General features: G+C 46.1%; 1 protein-coding gene across 2 annotated transcripts in view; it reads right to left on the reverse strand.

The window, feature by feature from the left end:
• Positions 1-18,563, reverse strand: part of Lilli (AF4/FMR2 family member lilliputian) — a 168,937-nt gene that overhangs the window by 51,845 nt on the left and 98,529 nt on the right. For both annotated transcript variants that reach the window (XM_070664969.1, XM_070664971.1), the window contains exons 3-6: positions 17,617-18,183; positions 14,462-14,515; positions 4,876-4,968; positions 1,303-1,339 (exon numbers count right to left, since the gene is read on the reverse strand). In XM_070664969.1, coding sequence (XP_070521070.1) covers positions 1,303-1,339; positions 4,876-4,968; positions 14,462-14,515; positions 17,617-18,183 — 751 coding nt within the window. The remainder of the gene's footprint in view (positions 1-1,302; positions 1,340-4,875; positions 4,969-14,461; positions 14,516-17,616; positions 18,184-18,563) is intronic.

Consider the following 18,563-nt stretch of genomic DNA (forward strand, 5'->3'; position numbering starts at 1 on the left):
TTTTCGCGAACATCAAGGATTATCTTCTGCACCTCGCTAGAAATTCTAGTGCTTAGATTTTTATTTCGTTAAAATGAACCTCGGTTCCAATATTAAAAAAAAAAAAAAATACTTCCCTTCATTTAGTTGTGCGTGATAAAATTGCGATTGCTACGAAGTGCTCGACATTTAGATTAAAGATCTACGGGTTCACGGCGATAAAACTTTTAAAAGGGACTGATAACGAGATTAGCTGGAGGACGAGTTTTCGTGCAATGCGGGTTGCGTAATCGCGATAAATAACGAGGATCGCACGAGTAAATAAATAACGCGTATTTCGCGCGCTTAAGCGGCTAAATGAACGAATGCCAGAGGTCGGAGCTGATTCATGAAATCGCACCCACGAAATTGACAATCGAGAGGGGGGTTTTGCCCGAAATCCACAGGTTTTACGCGCGGCGGCGCGTTTTGCTGCGGCAACCGTTCTTCCCGATCTTCCTCCTCTCTTTTCTGTTTTTTTATTTTTTTTTTTTTTATAATTTTTTTTTTTTCCATTTTTACGAAAGCGTGTCGCTAAGCGGATATGTATATAAAACCATCGTATTCGACCCGTGAATTCCATATCGATGCTGCACGCGCGAATTACAGTTGCGGCGATTAATATCCATTCGACTGGGCGTGTGACTTTAAAATATCGTTTCGAGCGACGGTACGCCGCGTTTTAATCGTCCGCGAATGCGGCGGACAGTGCCCAGAAATTATGTCCGCCGGTGATCCTATATTCTGACACAACGTGTGTTTTATCGCGAAAAATTGCGGTAAACGCCGGTACACCGGCTCGAAAGTTGACAGCGGCGCGTTCAGCGCTGACGTTAATAAAACTTCAGCCTCGTGAAAATACGCGGCACGACGAGGATTCCGCTCGCGCGTCCAATTTTTTTCCCTCCTTCCATCTCTATTTTTTTTTTGACGCAATATAATAATCATTAAATATTTCCATATATTCATACGCGCTCCCACATACAACGGGCGCTTTCGTATTAAAACAAGCGTGAATGAGAGGCTGCATACCAATTACGCCAATGCAAATGGCTCGCTACACACTTGCGTAATGCGCAAAAAAAAAAAAAAAAAAGGGAACTTCTTTTTTTTTCTCGCTGGTAGTATCTCGTGAAGAAATTACAATTAGACTAAGAAAAAAAAAAAAAAAACTTGCCGACGTGCGTGCTTTACGCGCACGCAACGCTCTCATTCGTGGCTTTATTCCTCGGCACGCAGAGTTCGTAAAAGGTACGAGATAAAGAGAACTTTTTAAGTACTTACGGGACTTCACAGGCTCCGGCGGGGTGACTTCCGTCAACTGCAAATAGAAAAAAAAAAGAAATTCAGAGCTCGTGAGAATTTATCTGGGACAATTTCACGGTCATATATTACTCCGCAGAAAGGGACCGACAGCCGATTGCACGTGGCAAAGCCCGGGTTCTCTTCTTACGAACTTTTAATTTGCCCTTAGACCCCCGCAACGTCGGACGAGCTGTCGTTCGTCGCGCACATAGCTCCCGAGAATTATATTCGCTCGTACAAAATGGCACACGGCAAATAGCTCGGGCATAGTTGGCGCATAGTTCGTCAAATAACGTCGGTAAGGATTTAACGTGGCAAAAGGGAGCGAAGGAGGAAAGTTCCGCGAAAACAACAGCGGGAAATTAAACGGATCTGGGAAAATTTGTAAAGGGAACCGCGAGAGTGTACTTTGTCTCCTCGCTCCTCGTTTCCGCATCGAGTAATTTACAACGGGCGGTCCCCGCCGTCTCCCTTGATACCCAACCGTGCCCTTCTTCCCGGCATAATAGAAATTTATCGCGCGGTTTGGCGGGCCCTTTACGCGCATTCTTGTAATCGCGAATGAAATAACATCTCGGTCTCGCCGGCACTTCCACGAAACTTCACGCGGAATAATCAACTTGCGACCGTGCAAACCAACGGTGTCTGCCGCAAATAAATACTGCAAATTAAATTTAAAAAAAAAAAAAAAAGTTTAGTTAATGACAACACCGATGTAAAAAAAAAAGAAAAAAAAAAATAGAAAACCCGTCACTGCCACACTAATTAACCAACAATTGTTATTAATCCACACGGCACGAAATATTTAAGTAACGATAATTATTTCTGTTACCGTATTACGACGCGCGATGCAACGTTAGAAAAGATAGAGCCATGAATTTCCATATTTCTCATCACGCAACGCGAGCATCGGAATTACAAAGCGCATACACGCACCTGCTTAAGCTACCCGCTAAATGGTAATTATGCCGTCTGCAAAAAGCCCCGGCGGTAGCACCGCGTAAGCGATTCCTCTGCGCGCGCCAAGTCGACCACCGCGGGCCCCCGGAATTCGCCGGGCGTTACGCAATTTCGCGAGCGCGCCCCGCGCTATTTCACTTCCGGTAAGTCCGCGAATAATTCTCGCGACGTTTGAGCGGAGAAAACGCCGGGGGCAGAGATTTTGCATTCGGCCGTTATTACAATTTACTTCGCGCGCGCAAAAAGAATCCCCGGGCACGATATATACGTATATACATATATAACCGACGGTCCGAATTAATCCACTTTTACGAGGCCGATTTCGCCCACATCTCCGTGCCTTTTCCCTTTTATTGTGCGCGCTTTTTTTTTTCTTTTTTTTTTTCTATCCCCGGCTCTCCGCCGAGCCTTCCGCGGTCGTCCGTCGCCGGTGGGTCGAGGGGAGAGGCACCGAATTTATAATACGCAATGCAGTCTCCCGCGGCGTGCAAATATCATGCAAAGTCCTGACAGGCGTTATAAATCGGTTACGTGCCAGTGATGAACGGCGAGCGAAGGCCGGTGAAAGTTTGAAAAACTTTCAGAAATTTAATCGATCGACGCACGAAACTATAAGAAGCTAATCCGACTGGCCATTTAATTTTCATTACGATCGTACTTCAATTTCGTTGCCGCAATTTTCATCGTTATCGCAAACGTCGCGGAGACAAATTATAAAATTTAATCTTATCTAATAGCCAAACCGATAGCGACGGTATTAAGTATTATTTTTTCCATACTCGATCGAAATAAAAAAAAAAAAACCCTGCTTCGCCGCGAAAACCCGGATGCAAGTTTAATTTCCTATTCGAAAGAAATTAAATTACACGTTTCGCGAGTCCTTCAATCGCGCGTGTAAAGTGTAGATTTCCATATCGAGAGGGGAAGATAAAAAGGCTCACTTTATTTAATCAACGTTATCGCGATAAGATTTTTATCTCCCGGCAAGAATGGGGCCGAAAAGAATAGAACGAATTAGTTTCGTCCACAATTTTATTTACCAAGTAACACCGTTTTCTTTGTTTCTTCTTTTTTTCTTTTTTTTTTTCCCCGGAGCGCGGTCAAGCGACAGGGATTTTTACGTCAAGCGTGTGTCACCGCAAAAGAGACGCCGCTGCAAGAAGAGCCATACCCCGAATTAAACCGACGCTCTTGCGAGTCTTTCTTCTCTTTTTCGGCCGCGCGCGTGGCCGACCCTGTCCGCACCAACCCCCGCGACCCTTCCCGACCGCCGTCGGGCGCGTTATGGCCGCGCCGCAGCTTTTGAGAGCGGGCGAAACGCTTGATACGCTGCCAAGTAGCACGGGACCTAGGCTCGAATTAATGCGATCCGAGACATTTCCCACCCGGCCGACGTCATTATTGCCTCCAGAATTACTCGCCCGCGGGTATCAAATACTCCCGCGCCCGTCAAAACGCCGTATCGACAACGACTACGCGAATCCCGATCAATTAAACGCTCAATTAAACGATCGGCTAAACGTCTCCGCGAACGTCAACGCCGGCGATGTCGATCGGGAGAACGCTGCTTGTTAGAAAATTACATCGCTGATAACGAGCTAATGAACGCAACCGATAAGCGATTAATCGTAATATCGCGCGATCTTTTTTTTTTTCGAGGTAATTACTCGCCGCGATATCGGGAACTAATAATGCAACGCGTGTTGCGGCGTAATTCGACAGCGTGCATCGCCGATTATCGCGATTCAACGCGAGATTAGCAACCCCGAGCCACCGTGACTCGTGAAATGTTAATTCACGCAAATAAGACATTATGCGACCCCCCGCCTCTCCTCGCGGCCACGATCGTTTCGTCTACGACAAAACCCGGCTGTCTTTACACGTGTACGTGCGGAGTAACGCGCCGAGAGCGGACGCTTGACATCGTGCCAAGTGGCACGAACGATCCGAAATGTTGTCCGCGATCGATATCGCGCTTTGCGAGCTATCACGCTCGTGGGAGACAGGCGCGAAGTCAATCTCGCCGTTTTCCACTCCGGCCCCTCTCGCTTTTCCCAAAAATATGCGCGCTCGGGCAACGAAGTTCACGTTCACGCTATTTTGATTGAAGCGCTACGTGACGTATATATCACACGGGTCTCTCTGTTTTGCCTGAATTCTATACTGTCGATAAATTCTTTCCCCGCCATGCAAAAATAAATAAAATACAAAAAAAAAAGAAATAAAAAAAAGCGAACCTTTCGCTCCGAGTACAGTTCTACTTCGACGCTAAATAAAAAATTTATTTGTCTTTTTGAAGCGTCTTGTTATTGCTTTATTTCCGTGCCTCCAGTTTTATGCAACTTGGAATAAAAATTCGAGAGGAAAAATGGTAATAATAAACGGCGCGGAGGCACGTTTGTGTCGAATCGAAAGTATCCTGGGTCTACGAGACGTACAGCTGTAGTGACAGAAAGATTTGAAATAGCTTCTTTAGCGATTGCGAGTCAAAGCGGGGGTTTTTTTTTAGAAGCAGCAGCAGATTATTCTCGATATGCTATTTTCGATCGGCGAGATGTAAGAGTTAAGTGGGTGGGTGCGATCGATTCTCACCTTCGCCAGATGGGGGTTGAAGGTGAATTTCGACTCGTGCTCCTTCCGCGGTGTCTGCGCGATCGCCGTCAATGGTAGAGGCACGGTCATCTCCTGAAAAACATAAGGTTCAAGATTTAAGAAAGGTTTAAAAATAAAAAAATAAAATAGTCAGACAAATCCACGCAAATAGTTAAAATATTAATTTTTTAACACTACAAATTTGATGCTATTAAAATTATCTTTGCTGTTTGATTTTCGCGCAAACGTTCATCGACAGAGCACGTATTTTAGGATTAAACTACTCGAACGGTGATAACATATAGAGAGATTACGCTGTAATATACGACGGTAATCAGTGTGTAAATATAGAGCTCGCAAAGATATCGACATAAATGACGTACGATTCGCGAGAAGGGATGACGAATTCATTTTCTCCGCGTACCTTCCCGGGGCACGAGAGAAAGAAGCGGTCGCGATTCGATAACAACACGTTTGCGTAATAGCGAACGGGCACAACTGGGACACGATTACGTCAATGTCCACGAACAGAACCTCGCCGGACGAATTCCATGCGAGCGTGAGCATCCAACGCGAACGCTTCTATTGACGTTCTAAAGCAGGTGGACTTTTAGAGATCTAAAGTTAGATTTTGCGAGCGATGAAAAACTGCTGTTCTCCATTTAATTTTTTTATTGGACTTTTCGAAATAAAATTTTAATTTTAACTCGATTTTGATTACGAGAATTATTAAAAAAAAAAATAATAAAGAAAAAATAACGTTATGTTTGTACGGAAAATATTTCCTTCAGTCTTTCGCTGTAACTAGTAAAATAAAACGAGGCATTAAAATAACCTTTTTAGAGTAATTTAATATAACGCGTATACACACATGTACAAGCGTACGTGGAGTAGTAAGGTCGACCGACACGAAGTCGCAAACTGTTGAACAATGTGCCGCGTACCCGAAGCATCGAACGAAACGCATTTCCACGGGACGGGCGTCGTCGCGGCGCGCAGGCCGATTCATTGACCCGCCGAGGAGACACCCGTCGATAGGAAACAAAGAGCCGACGAGACAAAAGCCCTCGCGGCGAAGTGCTTACATTCTTACGTGCGATCGGCGGTGCACTCGACGCCGACGTTCGCGGAAAATAAAGCCCTAAAAGCCAGATGCATCGGGGAGGGAGAAAAAAAAAACGAAAAAAAAAAGAATCGAGACGAAAGCGTAATATACACGTCGCGAGATATTTCCGGATCAATATTCGGTTTACCCTGCGTCGAGCCAACGAAGCGTTGATTCTCGTTAAATTTTAAGTGAAGCGCCACGACGAAGAAATATTTTATGCGCGTAATTAAAAAATATATATAATAATATAATAATTAAATATACTTCCGTGTACCGAGAATTTAATTTTCGGGGACCGCATTATGCTCCGTATCACGGACTCGCCCGCGGGATCATTAATTTCGCTCCCGGATAGATTTGAAAGTCTAATGGAGATGCGATTACTCAAATCGATAAATCATAATACAATTTCACGCGGCGTGCGGCGTGGTACGTACTCACGCGAGATTTAGCCTTCCTCTTCCTTCCCGCAAACGTTTGCGGCGCGCATCGATTTTGATTATGTTATTATTACAGATAAAAAGAACGGATGTTCTCTTAACTCTTCCTCGTCCAATGCTCGGCCAACGATTCAGACTCGAGCTTCTTTACCGTGCAATTTACCGTCGCGGTCAATTTAATGCTCGGGTGCTTGCGGCGTAAAGAAAAAAAAAAAAGATCCCGATCCCGGTCACACTGTAAGCATTACGTTACGAATTGTAAGAAAACGCGGTACGATAATATCGATAATAACGCATTCAGAGGAATACATTGTTCTAGATGGAAATTACCCTGTAATTCCGTCAAATGCGGGGTATCACGTTGGTAAGGCTCGCGTAGTAGCAACGACAGTATCTGCCGCGAAACGGAAACGAGCGTTTCATGCTCTGGATGCGTATCCTCCCCCTGTCGGTCCCGACGTAAAATGTCAAATTGCTCGAAAATCGCAAAATAAGCCGCGGGCGTCGATAACGGAGCATGTATCGTCATTAAAAGTCAGACTGATAACCAAAAGCAAAGATCGTTACTCGAAGTAAAGTGTAGTAATGTCGAGATCGTCCCACTGACAACGCGCTTGAATCCAAGACGACGGTATCTAGATAGACGATCATATGCAAATAAAATTTATAAACCGCGTCGGATAGGTGTATTGTATTCGCTTTTGATCGATTATCATGCGGGATATACTTTTGCACGATATAGATTGCCGAAAATATTAAATTGCAGGACCGCGACCGGCATTGTAGCACATAATTATTCGGCGCCTGCTGTGCACCTGTACACACGTATACATTCCCTATGTAAGCTCTCTCTGTCTCCCTCTCTCTCTATCTCTCTTGCTCGCTATTATTACGTACAAAACCGATACTCAATTATCGACGGGCGATGGTCGCGCGCGGAGTATCGCGCAGAAAGTGAGTAATCGCCAACTCCCCGGAGTGCAATTTAATTTCGACTGCAGATCCATTCGTCCGTGAAACTTGTTACTCCGATGGAAACGCGACGCACGACGCCGACGTGGCGATAAAAGTCGACGGTTTTGCAGGAAGCGAACGGAAAGACCGAAGGAAAACTCGAGCGAGCACCGGCATGTCGCTGAGAAATGCAGCTCGTATTAAAAAGAAAAAAAAAGGGGGAAAAAAAATTATTTTGCTTAGAGAACAATTAAGTCTCTCTTTCTTTTAAAGTCGGTAAAATGATCAAAACGCTGAAAATATTATCAATCCAATTATTAATTTATATAATTCATTATTAATTAACAAACCTGGCTCTTTGGATAAATTCAGAATAATTGACGTTCGAATTCGAATCCGGTAAAATCGCGTCTCATTTAGAATAAATGATTCTTATTATTTCCACCGAGACATATGCGTCGTTGCATGACGCGTAAGTAAAGACGAGTCTAACGGAAGAGACTCGCATGCCAATCCAAAGAGAGAAGGAAAGAAATTCCCAAGGGTTGAGTCACTTCTCGGCCCTCTCGCGTGCGCGAGCGGATGATGCCTCGTACGGATGATTTACATGGGCCAATAATTTATTTCCGCGCGACGCACGAGGAACGACATCAAGTTATGCAAATTACGAATGAGGAATTTATCGGCGGCACGATATCGAGCGAATAAACGTCGAATTCGCGAATGAATAATGGACACGACCACCGCGACAAAAAAAAGGAAAGAAAAAAAAAAAAGAAATCCTGAAGAAAGCGCCTCCGGATTAGTAAGAATGCAGATGCGAACATCCACGTTTTATAAATCTTTTAATCTTTAATCTCACGATTTATCTCAATTCTGTGTAAAGCTTGTACAAATCTGACATCTCCATATTATGTGGAAAAAAAAAAGATTATTTTGAAGATTGAAATTGTACGCTTACACATTTCAATTTCTTTTAATTATTAAAATGCCTCCGTGACCCACTGACTAAACGAGGGATCTCCGAAATACTTTCGGAAAGACTGGAAACCAGACGACGGTACAATTATGCCGGACACGCAAGAGCAAGCGGGCAACGAGCCCGCAGAAATAAAAAAAAAAGAAAAAGAAAAGAAAAAGGAAACGAGAAGGAAACTCGACTGCGGTGAGAAATTTGCAAGTCGCACCCGGTCGTTACGTTAAAGAGCGATTTTAATGCACCTCAACCCGATAAGTTACGCGGAGAGTCTGTCCCTCTTAATGCATTAAGGGATTACCGCGTAACTTCCGACTTTCGCAACGAAACTTCCGCTCTCTCTCTCTCTTTCTCTCTACGCAGTTTTTCGTCACAGGTAAAAAAGATGCTCTCACTTCGAGACAACGTTTCGAAATTACCAAGTATTACTATCGGGAGAGAATCTCTTTAAATCTATTAAAAGAGAAAAAATAAAAAAAAAACATTAAAACAGAGATGTATAATATTTCCGCGGCGTCCCTTGATTTCAAAACGAAATTCGCCCGAGAGAGTTCGACTGTTCGGATTAAATGATCGTAACTAGTCTCTCCGGACGAGTTAATTTCGCTCAACCTCGCTGCCGAACCTTTCGGTATACGCTTCGCGAAGGGATAACTACGCGGACGGAAATTACAAGCGGGCGGGCGCGTTATTCTCCTTGTTGAGAACTACAACGGCGGCCGAAGGCAGGGCGACGGTGAAGAACGGTTTAGGGGTCCACGGTAATTTGGCAATTCATTCGCGACGACAAAAACTGGCGATCCCTCGACGTTCGGGGTAACTTACCGGCGTGCCTTACGTACACGGCGAAGGTAATGCCGAAGGTAATTATGCCAGGCACGCGAGAAGGAGCGAGAACCCGTTACCGCGGCGGCCAGCCGATGGCACTGCACTTGCCGATGGGATTGCACTTGCCGTCTTGCAACCTTCTATCTCCTTTTCCTCTCCGCGTTTTCGCGAGGAACCCTCCGCTAGGCCGTCGGCCTGTCTAAGCCGGCTATAACAATCTCTATACCTCTATCCGATGGGCACGGAAGCGAAACTCGCGTTCCGCAATTTTTTACGGTACTGCGCTGGAAGTGCAATTTTATCCCGTATCTACGTAGTAATCATGCAGCAAACGTGTAATTATTTAATGCTGCGTTTTTTTTCCTTCTTCTTCTTCTTCTTTATTTTTATTTTTTTTTTTTTACCGCATTAGGAAACAGAAGGAAACCCTCGATTTATCTAAAACGTATCGGAAACGTTTTTTCTAGATCAATCGCGAGAAGTGTGGAAAAATATGAGTTTCGCTCGCACGCTTTTTTTTTTTTTTTTTTGTTCGCACGAGAGAAAGGAAATTAAAATAAAATAATATAGAAACGGATGTGTCTGAGCAACAATCAAGTAATTATCTTACGTGGCGAGGAGTATATCGAGAGTATATAAAAGACCGAAGACCGTAATTATATCAAAATCAATCCCCCTTTGAGAGCGCGTAGCTCCGATAAAAGTCTTAAATTAACTGAATTGACCTCATTAACAACGGCCCGACCTAAATCCTCGGCGTGCACGTTTAAGCGGCGCCGATTAAGGATACGGCGCGCCATTGTTTTACACGCCTCATTCCCGCGGAGTCTCTCCCTCGTGAATATAATTTATCGCGCAAATGCCGCTGATCGACGTGCACAACGCACATATTCCACGATTGACGCCTTCCACATTCTCGATAACTCGGCACGAACGCCGATGGTTAAGTCCTCATCGATCCGACGCTTAAGTCGCGCAGCGACGACAGCCGGAGGTAATAGAAGGAGGGATATTCAGCCGCGTGTTACGATCGCGAGTGTCGTAAAAGTCCCTTAAAAAATGCATCCGAACCTTCGCTTCGTACGAACAACTCTATCACGCGAAAGGGCGATTATTAATTCAATGCCGCTGGATAGGTAACTGTTACGCCCATCTGGGTCACGGCTTTTCGCATCGTCCAGCGCGATAAATCGCCGTATTAGGTCCAAGATTTTCGTTATTTGCGCTGGTACCCCGCCCCCTCGCGAAAGATAAACGACTATCGACTAATAATTGATGCCCGAACGGCTCTCAAGTGCCTCGGGAATTGGCGCGCCGCCAAAAGTGAGAAGTTGGTTTGCGTGCGCGATATAAGACTCGACATCATATTCGTCGGGGCCGTCAAATTTACAAGACAATCTAGCGAAATTAAATGCATAAACAAGCGCGTCGGATCGGAACCGAACTTGTTTTTCTGCGCATCGACGGCTCTTGAAACCTTGCCTGTCCGGTTGCTAATTCTGTTCAACGAGAATTTCCAGAATTCGCGTATTTTACTCGCGGTCAACAACGCGATAAGTTGCTTTCCTATGCTTGACAGAAGAAAAAAAAGAAAAAAAAGAAAAATTAATATCAAAAGTGTAGCAGAAACAAAAACGAGATCGACGACGACGTTCAGGTTAAAAGCGTCGCGAAGTAAACGGAAGGTGGTCATAGAAGAATGTGATATTCCGAGCTAGCCAAGCAGAGCGATCGTCGTCGTCTTTGTCGTCGTTGAAGTAGGCAAGCGCAATTAGCAGTCGCATTTACGATGCCTACTGGCGCAACTCCCGTATTTTCCCACGGGCAGAGCCGTGAGAATAATTCATGGGCTTCTGCTCCTGCACCGAACCCGCGGCTGCCGCGACGAGAGGGACGAGGAACGGGCAGGGCGACAGGGAGGAAGGGAAAGATTTCAGAGGCAGAACTGTACCGGCTACCCGGCATCGTCATAAATTCGTGTTGAAAATGGAAAAACTCGCGGGAAACGGGGGAAAGAAGGGCTGGCACGCCTCTCTCTGTACGAGTCTGGCTCGTTAAACAAATGGGGATGCACCGCGGCTTCTCTTTTTAGCGGTCACTCTCTCTTTGAAAGAATTAATAATATCGCGTATTTTTTTTTTTTTCTCCGACCACCTTGGCCGGCTCTTTCGCTTTGTGTTTGCCTTTCATTTTCGTGACTCCCGAGTTTTTAACGCGAGATACCTCGGCACAAACCACCATTAGGCAAGCTCTAAACTAATTGAAATTAATTAAAATCGAAAATTTCGTCTGGCACTTCCCCGTTAAATAACTGAATGATTAATTTTGAATCGATTGATCGCTTTGTGAAAAGCCGACCAAGCTACACCTACGTGAATCGCCCCGCAGACGAAAGTATCAATCACGGGCAAACGAAGTGTCGGGAGGGCGACGTCAATCCGAACGAGGGGAACAGAGAGGGGGGGAAAGGGGGTAAAAGGGAAGAAGGAGGAACTGACACTGTCACAACGTTACGACTGCTGGGGTTCGATGTTATCGGATTCTGTAATCGCCATTAAACCATATCCATAAATTAGCATACGATCCCGCCGACCCCTAACTCGTTTCGCTGATCCTCTCGGTGGCGAGCAGACTACTGAAATCCCGTTATACATATACTCGTATTCAGAGAACAATGCGCGGCGCGGTGGGGAAAGGGGGGGATATTATCCCTCGGTCGTGCGGAGGTTTCGGCGATCGAAGTATCTGAATCCTCTCGGAGGGACGAGACTATTTTCGAGGCGACGTCGACGTGGCCGCGGCGATACATCGCGCCGCGAAGAGACGCGACGCGACGGCCGGCGCGTTGTGAATCATCCTCGGACACGGCCGGGAAAGCGTGTCGGGGAACAACTCCCGTTCCGTGTACGTACTCGCGGAAATTTCGCCGTGGAACCTGGTCGCCGCGCGCGCACGTGCGCCGCGCGCGAACTCCACCATAAATTTACGTGTCATTCTGAAACGTTTACCCTTCCCGCCGCTGAATCGCATTTACGACTGTAATTACTTATCCCAGATAATTTAGTCGCCAGCTGTACTCATTGATATCACATGCACGGCGCGCGTGTAATTCTGATCCGGCGTCCGGCCCCCAGCGACTCGCGATTTCTCTAATATATCCCGCGCCGCCTACGCGCCGCACATCGCGTTTCAAGGAAATTAACGCGACCGCCGCGTATCCGCCCCGCGTTTTTAATTTAACGCTCCGCGGCCGAACTCAAACAAGAATTCCCAACAAGGACGCGGTCGCTCTTCCAGTCGAGAAGAGAACAGCGATCGGATCCTTTGCCGGGAGTTAAATAACGATTCGATCGTGCGAGAGGAGTCGGGTCTTCGTTGTTAAATCTATATACCGTTAATTGTGTATAAAAAAATTCGCGCAAATTAATCCGTGAGCAGAGAAGCGAGTGTCGAGCGTCTTTATTTTTATCTCGCTCTTTTTCCCGCTTCGGGGAAGCGGTCCGGAGCTCGCGTGTCTTCGCTGCTCGATGCTATCGCGGGTACGAGACCGCTTTTCACGATGCGGAGGAAGGTGCGCGGCGTTACCCCATTGTTGAGAAAACGGAGAGAGGCCCGGGCAACTCCGCGTAAAGGCGCGTTTCTTTACCACTGTAATTCCGTTTCTCACGGCGCACGAATAGCCGCGCGCTGCTTTTCGCGCGGCCAGTTTTTTTTTTTCTTTCTTTTTTCTTGCCGTCGGCGTTTAGAAAAGTATTTACTATCTCGCGTGAGGCGATTGTCATAATCGTATCTGCGAGGCGCGAGTAACGGTGCCCGCCCATTCGCTAAGTGACGAAAAGGGTATTAAAGAAAAGCTACGAGATACTTTCCCCCCTCGCCACCTTTCGTCCGCTCACTTACGGCTTATTAAAATCGTCGGGCAGGCGATTTCGCGCGATCCTACAAGAGTAATTCACTGTAAACGCAGGCCGAAGCTGTTTGTACCGAGGTTCTTCGGGATTAATATTGATGAGGGGGGTTGATACCGAAGGGAGCTGCATCGCGTGCCGCAGCACGTGCAGAAAAATAACGTAATACATTATTATCATGCGTATAGATCATCCGTCGTCTACGGCCGCGCGCAACTTTGTGACAAGGCTAATACTTGGGAATGCCCTCACGTGGGTCGCCGCTTTAATAAATTTTCTATTAACGAGCGCCATTGAACGCATAGGAGACAGTAAAGCAGCCCCCGGGATCGATACGCGGATGCAAAAGTTACCGTTGAACCGTTGAAATGTTTTAAATCGCTCTCTTCGCCGGAAATTATTCCAAGTTATTCGTCTAATAATTAAGCGAACAACGGGGCGGTACATTTAACCGTAGCAACACTAATTAATAACGAAGCTGAAGAAACTCTTTCGGGGGGAGGAGAGGGAGGTAGTCTCTGCAAACCGCGGGCGACGATAACGGTCGCTTGCCCGCGGCCCCCGTCGCGGTCCCTCGCTCCGGCGAACTTCTGCGCAGGAAGCGCCGAGAAAAAGTTCCCCCGAGTAAAAGCGGAAAGATCGCCCGGCAAGTAAGATAAATGCAATCTCCTTTCTTAATTTCTGGATTAATGAAGAGCGCGGCTAGGCGGCGGTTTGCCCGAGGCTCTTACTTAGAAATCGACAGAAGTCGAACGTGGGTTTCGCGCGACCGCGGACTCTCCATCCCGTGAGATGTTCGCCGAGAAAAATCTCGCCGCGTCTTTCGCTTAATCTCCGTAAAAGGGAACGATAAAAGAAGGGCGTAGGTATAGAGAGAAAGAGAGCGAGAGAGAGAGCGAAATAAATTCGCGTTTTGCAAGCGCTCGAGTCTGCCGGTCGACGAAAATTCCCGTGAATGCCGTGCGTGGAAGTTTCGTATCTCGTGAGGTTTCGATTAACGAGAAAATCAGGACTTCTTATCTCGCGAAGGCGTGACATAATATCGCCGTCGAAGATCGGACGCGCCGGAGGTGAGCGAAGAATAGTAAATCGATTCCATACCAGATAGCCGTATCAGCGAGAAGATTGACTTATTGATCGAGTACAAGTTCTCCCGTCGCGCCGAAGGGAGTTTAACGTTGGATACAGCTCGACGACCTCGCGACTTACAGCATCCGATCTTACGTTTGTCACCGAAGTTCAGGGTGTTGATGTTCCGCGTCGCATTTCGCGATATTTTACGGGGAAATTGATTTACCCGTATTGATTTACGTATTTAATACACGCGACATAAACATGTAAAGCAAATTATATTTTTTAATAAAGAACTTACCTTCAGAATATTTTCTACATCCTGAGTGTCGGTCGATAATCGCGAGTTAGACCCCTGGAAAAAAGAAAATTAAAAAGACATTAGTTATAAACTCGTTTATCTTTTAATTATCATATAAACATATATCTTCATTAATGCAAATAATTTAAAATAATAATTTTCACCAAAATTACGCAAATCTTTTCTTTCCTTTCTTTTTTTTTTTTTTTCCTTTAACTATCCCTCAAACAGGATTTATTTTCTTCGAGATTAAACTCTTCTGGTACGTCTAAAGACTAAAATTTAAAACATCTCGTACTAATTTACACGGCTGAATGCGCCCTCGTCGTGAAATTCCTCCGCGATTTATCACGAGCCTCCTCGAGCGATCATTAATCAACATCGTCGAGAAGGGAGGCATTGAAAAGGGTGCGCGAGTTGAAGTGAGACGACCGGGAGAACGGCCCTAAAGGGTGGTATTACGAATAACGGCGAGTAGTCATTCCTGGAAAGAAAACGCGAGAACAATGGGGGAATGCGTGAGGATAGCTGAAGCGCCGGATGACACGGGAAGAGGAAGAGGGCGGCCGGGACGCGAGGGAAAAGGGTTGAGTGTCTACTAACTTTTAGCCGGAGGACACCACGTCGCGGAGGACGGGGCGAAAAACGGAGGCAGGCGAGACTGGATAATCACGGAAAAGGAACGAGAGAAAAATGGAAAAGCCGGAGAGAGACGAGAGGCGAGAAATGGGAGGCAGAGAGATATATTCGTATTATCACGCTTGCGAACGGTGAAACGCGATAAATAGAGAATATACGATAATGTTTGAATTATTACGAATTTTTAAGTCTTATTCAAGCCTGCTTACAAACTACGTAATCGGGTGTGTAGTTTAATTTTGTTTCATCTTGGCGTTTCGTCAGTCGTTACTTTAATTATTGCCAATAAAGACAAAGCAAAATCGTTAGAACATACATGTAGGAACATTTAAGTGGGTATAAAAAAGATTTAAAGCAAACAAAAAAAAAGAAATAAAAAAAAAATAAAGAAACCGAAAGAGAGATGGACGCGAGAAAAACTCGAGATATATTGCTTTCATTAACGGCGTACGGCGATACTTAGGTTGCGAATTCACCCCCGGTTGACAGCCACGACCATCCCTCTTTTCGCCCTTTACCTTCCTTTACGCGTAATTCCGAACTAATTTCGCGGATGAGAACGAATGGCCAACGACTCGGCAGCGAACAATCCGCCACCCATTGTCAAAGGAAGAGGGGAAGAAAAAAGAAAAAAAAAAATTGTCAGAACGGTGGAAAAAAAAAATGGCGAAGGGATGGATGAGAATCAATTTTCCGGGAGAACGCGAAGAAAAGAGGAGAAGCGGCGTGTACCCTTCGTACCGCCGGCCGGTTCTAATTGTATAAGTACACTCGAAGAAAGAGAAATGCTCCAAAGATGGGCAACGTATGATCGGAGAAAAAGAGGGAAGATAAGGGACGCGATCGATAGTCAATCTCAATGAAATTTGCACCTCGAGGAGCTAGACGTAATAGCGCTCGCCGGCTCTAAACTCCCCAGCCTCCCTCGCGCCTCCCCCCTTCGCCCTTCTGGACCATCCCCGCCCAGCTGGATTTCCATTGAAAAGCAATTCGTTCTCTGTCAACGAGAACCTGTCGAGCCAACTGGTTTCGTTTGATACCCGCCGGATGATCCCGGAATGAAAATTCAAAGTCGGCGTGAAGGAGGCGAGAGAATGAGGATAATAATAACCTCTTTATTATGCCTCCTCGGTGATTAATGCCGGGACTGCTTGACGCTTTCTCTCGCGATTTTCCAATAAAGGTGGAAAAGGCCCGTCGTCGATTCTGCCCGTTCGTAAACGCGGAGAGCGAACAACATTCGACAGTCGCTCGATCGTTGATTAATTAAAGCTTGAAAACTTCGCGAAGATGGCACCGAGAGGCCAATAATCTCCGGCATATTAATATTAACATTGCGTTATTGTCGCGAAGCTCTAAAGAGTAATTAGAAGTACGCTGAAAGGATTATCGGCAAGCATAATGATTTCCAGCAACTTGTTAATTTCGACAGTGTCTCGTTTAGTAACGTGCGACAATAGCGTCGGCCGCCGCGGAAACTTCGCTCTTAATCTTCTTACGTGACAAATAATCGCAACTCTTGGCGAGACGTGCTATTAAAGTAGTTGGAGACTTTGCGAGCCTAGCGTCGCGCGTCGCGACGTTACCGCCGCCGACTGGCGGCACTCTTATCGAGAGAGACCGCTAATATCATGTGAGTTTGATAACACGTCGAACGAAAAAAGAAAAAGAAGAAAAATAAAATTGAGGTAAAAAAAAAAAGGTAATTTTGTGTAATTAAAATTAATATGAACAAAAATCTGTTTTAAGTGGAATTTACGACGCTTGTTCCTTTACGTCGAAGCGCATCAATTACAGAAATTGCCCGATAATTTATTTCTCAGTACTATCGGAATACTCTCAAGCTTCAGATTAATCTTGCTCCTCGACGTGCGTGCGAGATATTTTAGAAATGATGTACAAGCATTCTTCATTCATGTGTTCGCGGGTCGGTACTTGCGATCATTTTTCATACGCTAAATTCGCTCTTTTGCGACGAAGTTAGTCACGGGACGGCGAAAAAAATAAAATCGATTAAGAGAAAAGCTTTAAATGCTGTTATATTATAATCAAAAGAATAATTTAAAACTTTTTAAAACGTTATTTTCTTTCGTATTTATTTTTTTCCTCTCTCTTTTCCTTTTTATCTCATCGTGACAGATATTTAAAGCACAATTTCAACGAATAAAGCCTTTTATCGTTTCTCCCTAACGCGAACAATTATATCAGGGCCTCTCGATCGCCGGCGTCGTTCTTTCCCCACGATATCTATGTCACAGGAAACACGCAACTTCCGGGACACCCCACGTGCAAACAATCTCCTCTCGAAATAAAACGATCGAACCTCCGTTACCTCCGAAAAGCCATTATCGTCCACTCTCGGGGGGAGGGAGAGATGGGAGGGCAAAAGGGGGAGGAACGAATGGCCATCGCGCATGCAAACCGTGTGCAAAACGATTCGAGTCCACTATCCGACGACCGACACGCGCTGGGAGGGACCGGGCGGAGAACAGAGACGTAAGAGAACAATTACTCACGTTAACATCGATGAGCTTCAACCGGCCAGCAAACTGAGTGCGACTCGCGAGACCGCCGCCGCTTAGATTGCCGACACTTCCGCCGGAATTGACGAGCGACAGCGTGCCGTTGTTTCCGACGGAAAAGGACTGGGACGGAGGCGGGCCCTTGGCCGGAAGTAAACCGTGGCTGCGATGATCGTTGCTGCCGCCACCGTGCTTCACCGGCTGCCCGGGGTATCCACCCCGGCCGCCGTACGGCGGCTTGCCGTCGGCGGGCTTGACGAAGCCGCCGCGCTGCTGGTGACTCGCGCTCGACGAGGAAGACGCGCCGCTCGCGCCCCGTAATTCGCCGGGCTTCTTGAACTCCTGTCCCGACGACGGAGAGCAGCTCCTGCCGGAGTTATCCGAGCCCGGTTTATGGGAGGAAGGCGTCGGCGACTTTGGCGAGGGCGCCGGCGACTTCGGCGAAGGCGCCGGACTCGGCGGAATCCCGTCGATGCCGATCAAGCGTTTAGGTTTGTCGAGAAGATGCTTCACTAGCGAGTAGGGACCCAGCTTAGACTGGATCTGCGGATCAGGATTCACCTGTAAAGAGAAAAAAAAAATTATATTTAGATTTGTAAAATTCGCTCGGTATAATTGTAAAACGCGAAAGAAAAAATATTAAAAAAAAAAGAAAGAAAGAAAAAGAAGCACTTAGTGTCTTGCTGGTGTCTTAGAGAGATTTTTTAGCGAGTGACCAATTAGCGTATTTTTAATTAGAAGGGAGAAGAGGGAGGGGTGCTCAATTAACTTAGAAATCCCACATAAAGCTGCTAATTGCTGCTTAAGCTTTCACTGGGAGAAATTCATTTCGCCGGCGGGCGAAATCGCAGTGACAAGTTACATCTAGGATAGTACGCGCCTAAATGGGACATGACGGTTCGCGAGGGGTGACGTAAGGGTGACGACGTACATAACGAATC

The sequence above is a fragment of the Cardiocondyla obscurior genome, linkage group LG13, assembly GCF_019399895.1.
Source record: "Cardiocondyla obscurior isolate alpha-2009 linkage group LG13, Cobs3.1, whole genome shotgun sequence".
In the NCBI taxonomy this organism is placed as follows: Eukaryota; Metazoa; Arthropoda; class Insecta; order Hymenoptera; family Formicidae; genus Cardiocondyla; species Cardiocondyla obscurior.